This window comes from Ctenocephalides felis, unplaced genomic scaffold (genome assembly GCF_003426905.1).
Source record: "Ctenocephalides felis isolate EL2017-DRISC unplaced genomic scaffold, ASM342690v1 CF-g0.4_SCAFFOLD_01492, whole genome shotgun sequence".
Taxonomy (NCBI): Eukaryota; Metazoa; Arthropoda; class Insecta; order Siphonaptera; family Pulicidae; genus Ctenocephalides; species Ctenocephalides felis.
In genome coordinates, this window is record NW_020537646.1 from 59,026,584 (window position 1) to 59,031,296 (window position 4,713).

The following is a 4,713-nucleotide window of genomic DNA, read 5'->3' on the forward strand; positions in this document are numbered from 1 at the left end:
CAAATGGCAGTTGACAATTGAAAGCAAATGTCATAAACTAAATGAATAGTTTATAAATAACTAATTTTGAATTGGAATGAAAAACGGGACAAAAAGTGTCACATATGTATTTCCTGGTTCTAAACTACCTTCCTGCCAATTTTTATCTAAATCTGTTCAGCCGTTCGTGAGTTATAAGTGTTCTAACTTAAACGATCCTCTTTTATATATATATAGATATATTATATATATATATACACATATATATATATATATATTATATATGTATATATATATATATATATATATATATATATATATACAATATGTGATATTTGCTATATACATATGTACATACATGTAAATATTAATTATACATTAATATATTTATAAGGGAAATTAATTTATAACTTTTTCTTTAGTTTCAAGGAAAGAGGAGCATGCTATGCCCTAGCTATGCTTTCGGACGAACAGAAAACAAATGGTGTGATTTCGGCCTCTCTTGGCAACCATGCACAAGCATTAAGTTATCACGCTAAAAAACAAGGTATCTATATATATAGTATACTGTATATATACAAATGCAATACATACTCGCACGACATAAACATATATAATAAAAAAGTGTATATATGAATAGTATCATTTAGCATAAAGTATAAATTACATTCTTAAAATATATCATTAACAAATAAAATAACTAATTGGTAAATATGTTCTAAAAAGATTATCAACAATTTATGCTTCAAAATACCTCTAAAAGCAAAGATTATATTGATAATGCAATATGTATTCTCAACAAATACATCATTGATCCGGTTTGCTATTTTCGCCTCAAAAATGCTATTGTTAAGCATTTTTGTGCCCGCTTAAGGCTAATGGACACATATTTTGTAAAAGGAAACTGCGTAAAAGGCGGCAAAAAACTCATATTTGTGGTGACAAAATTAAACTGAATAAACATATAAAAAACTTAAACAATATTTGTTTGATCTACAAAATAATCATGTGGCATCCCACTCAAGCGATTTTTCTGTTCACGGAAAGCCACCAAATGTATGAAAACACCTACTACAACGATATCTCCAATTAGAAATGATCTTTGGTTTTTGGTCTAATTCAGTAAAATACAAAGTGTTGTAAATCTTGCTGCAAAAGTCTTTACTCTTTATCCTTGCAACAAACCTAATCAGTGCTGAATTACCTCATAGGCCCGTGAGGCCCGGGCCTAGGGCGGCACAATTTGGGGGGAGGCAAATTTTTCAGAATGTCAAAATTTAATTTACCGAAATTTTACCGGAAAATTTCGGATTTTACCGAAAAATTGTCACGGCAATTTATTTTAATGATTTATCCTAGATAATTTTCAATAAAATAGAATGTTATTCGTTTTCTAATCAAACTTATTCTAGGGCGCCTCATTAATATTTTTATAGATGCATCATGTTTAAAATAAAAATTATCGAATTGATAAGCTTTTTTTGGAGAAATATTGAATCTCTTTTCATTTTTTGTAACTTTGTTAAAGTGAATCTTACATCCATAACACTTTAAATGGATTTCTTATTTTATTTCAGGAATTTATATATATATATATACATATATATATATATATATATATATATATATATATATATATATATATATATATATATATATATATATTCAATAGATAAGTCCTGGATTTTTTCAATATATTGATTGTTTCTTTTCCGAACAGTAAATCCTATAATAAAAAAACACGTTTCGACTTGATGACGCGCATCTTGTGTCGAAACGTATAAATAAAAGTTTTTAATACTTTTTACCTTTTTTATTTCGACAAATGGGCTGCTAGTTACTTTGAAATATATATATATATATATATATATATATATATATATATATATACGTAAACATACATATAAACGATATACATGTACAAACACGTACATATATACATATATATATATACACACAATACGTATATATATACACATATACATACACAAATATATACATATATATATATATATATATATATATATATATATATATATATATATATATATATACATATATATATATATATATATATATATATATATATATATATATAATATATATATATATATATATACACATATACATATACAGACACATACACATATATAAAAAACAAAGCTAATTTACCTAAATAAGGTCTTAAATCAGTAACTAGCGTATGGCACACAATTTTGCACTATTATATATACACCAACTTGTTTTTTTGTTTTTGTTGAACAGAGCATAGCTAAATATTTGTGAAATAAAATATATTTTGCACGGAAAAAGTAGTTTGTGCGTACATTCCCGAGGCAGTTGTGTCACCTGTGCTTAAAAATGTAAAAGTTAAAGTAAAAGTTAAAGTTAAAGTAACGTAGCACAGAAGAAACGTTGTGACGTATTTTATGGTTACGTTAATAAAACGAAATGTTACGTTTAATTATAACCTTTAAACGTTATTGCATGGTTTTCTTTATAACGTAACCGTTAAGTTACACTGTTTTGTAGATTTAACATACAAAATGGACGGTGTGGTACAGTTGTTTCACAAAACTGTCAAAAAGATAGGTTACGTGTTCTACTCTTTTATCTATGCGAGACTCTATGCACGAAATCACAATTGAAAGTTATTCGTGACTCTATATATTTTACTTTTCTGTCTATGATTATAAGGACGCTTCATATTGAACTATGACAAGCAAATTATTTCATTCTTTTGAAACAATTATTTAATCATTATTTATATGATTATTGTTTTATATGATTAATGTAGAACGTATTAGTTATGCAGTGTGCAGTTAAAATGTTTAAAATGGAATCGATCAAGGTAAGTATAAATATAAAACATGTGTAAATTATTTTAATTTATATATTATTATAATAATGATTGGTTTTTTTCAGTATATAGTTGGTCCTTAATGGAAATTCTATTCGCGTATTTTGTTATTTGTAGATGTTTTCATCAAATGTATGTTTATCAAATAATAATTAAATTCTACAAAAAAATCATAACCTCAATGATTATTGCAATGTTGAGTCAACAGGTTAGTAAACTGTAAAAATGAGATATGCAAATACATATTTAATATTTGTAGCCCCTTCAGTAACAACAATATAGTTCGGCTAAACAGGAACAAAAACTAATACAAAGGTTTTCAATTGAAGAAATATAATGACTCAGAACATAATAAAGATATTTGCTCAAATAAAGAATATGAATGCAAAGTTAGAATATAAAATAATAATCCACCATCATCACAAAAAAATGATTTGAAGAAGAATAACATTTTTTACAACATTAAATGATGACACTCGTGTCATGTGTCGTGGAATTGGTATACCCCATTATGATAGTTAGAGATGATTAAATGATTTAGTATTAATTTTTTATGATTTAGTTTTAGCAAAAATATGATTTAAAAGTCGGTGGATGAAATTCGGCTGAACTGACAAGAAACAATTAAGATAATATTTGAGCAATATGTTCATAAAAGAATAAGCTGCCATATGTTCTTAATAAACAATGAAAGTAAATAGAGGTAATTAGAAGTATTGTTACAATTTATATTAATAATCACAATATTCCCAAATCATAACTTTCTATTGTTTTCACTTCAGCAAACATATATTTAAAAATTCAGAGAATCAAATCTTCTTTATTGTCTAAAGTGTAATTCGACGAAGAATTAATATGTTTTTGGTATTGTTGAAAGGACTGCCTATCTGCCAATATCTTGAAAATAATGAATATTATTAGAGGTAATGTTACAAAAAATTTAAATCAATATTATCAATAAACAATTTGTTTGAATTGTTTCTAACATGTTTGGTTCTGTTTCAGATACAATAACAATCAAAAAGCAGTGAAATGGTTTCAATTGGATAAACAAAGGTTCCCAAGAACATTCCACAATACTTATTTTCAAATTTTATAATTAAAATAAAAGAGTTAATTCCATCCTGTTAAGTAGAAATTTGTTAGCATTGTTAATTTTTGTATTAGTTTAATCAAATTTATAAAATCCAAATTTATATTCTGTAGTTTTGTAATTTTAAGTATATATTATGTAAATTTTGTAAATTCTTAATTAAAATATGGAATAAAATTAATATAAAAAATGGTTTTTATATTTACAGCAAATTTTATTAAATTTTTAATTTACATCAAAGACACCTACACGTTAATTTAGTAATTTAGAAACGTAACAAAAACAAAACCGTTACGTTTTCGCGCAATTTGGAAACGTAATAAAAACGAAACCGTTACGTTTACGCAGTAACGAAACAGGCCGTTACGTTTTTCAGGCGGAAATAGATACGTCTGTGTGCCTCCTAGGTTACGTACCCGCTATGTTTTACGTACAATATGTTACGTTCTATTAACGTTTTTATTACGTTTTGTTGTTTACTGGGAAAGGATAAGTTGGCGAGTTTTTTTACAATCAGTGTTTCGAAGTATGGGTGAAGAGGCTAAGATTCAAACTTCGGGATCGTACCACGTAAGGATAGGTTGACAGGTTCGGAATTGAGCTAGTTAAGAGGAAACAAATTTGGAAATAGTACCTATTTTCATGCTAGAGGGAAAATAGGTACTATAATTAATTTAGTTGACCACGCCATACTTTTCTCTGACAAACAATTTTGGTCTGCTAATTTATTGTTAATCCACACAACATTTATCAATAACTCTTATCCTTCTAATCTCATAAA

The 4,713-nt window shown here is 26.3% G+C and overlaps 1 protein-coding gene across 1 annotated transcript in view; it reads left to right on the forward strand.

The window, feature by feature from the left end:
• The first annotated feature begins 405 nt into the window (after window positions 1-405).
• Window positions 406-4,713, forward strand: part of LOC113371448 (L-threonine ammonia-lyase) — a 280,098-nt gene continuing 275,790 nt past the window's right edge. Inside the window, exon 1 of the mRNA XM_026612075.1 lies at window positions 406-526. Coding sequence (XP_026467860.1) covers window positions 436-526 — 91 coding nt within the window. The 5' untranslated portion in view covers window positions 406-435. The remainder of the gene's footprint in view (window positions 527-4,713) is intronic.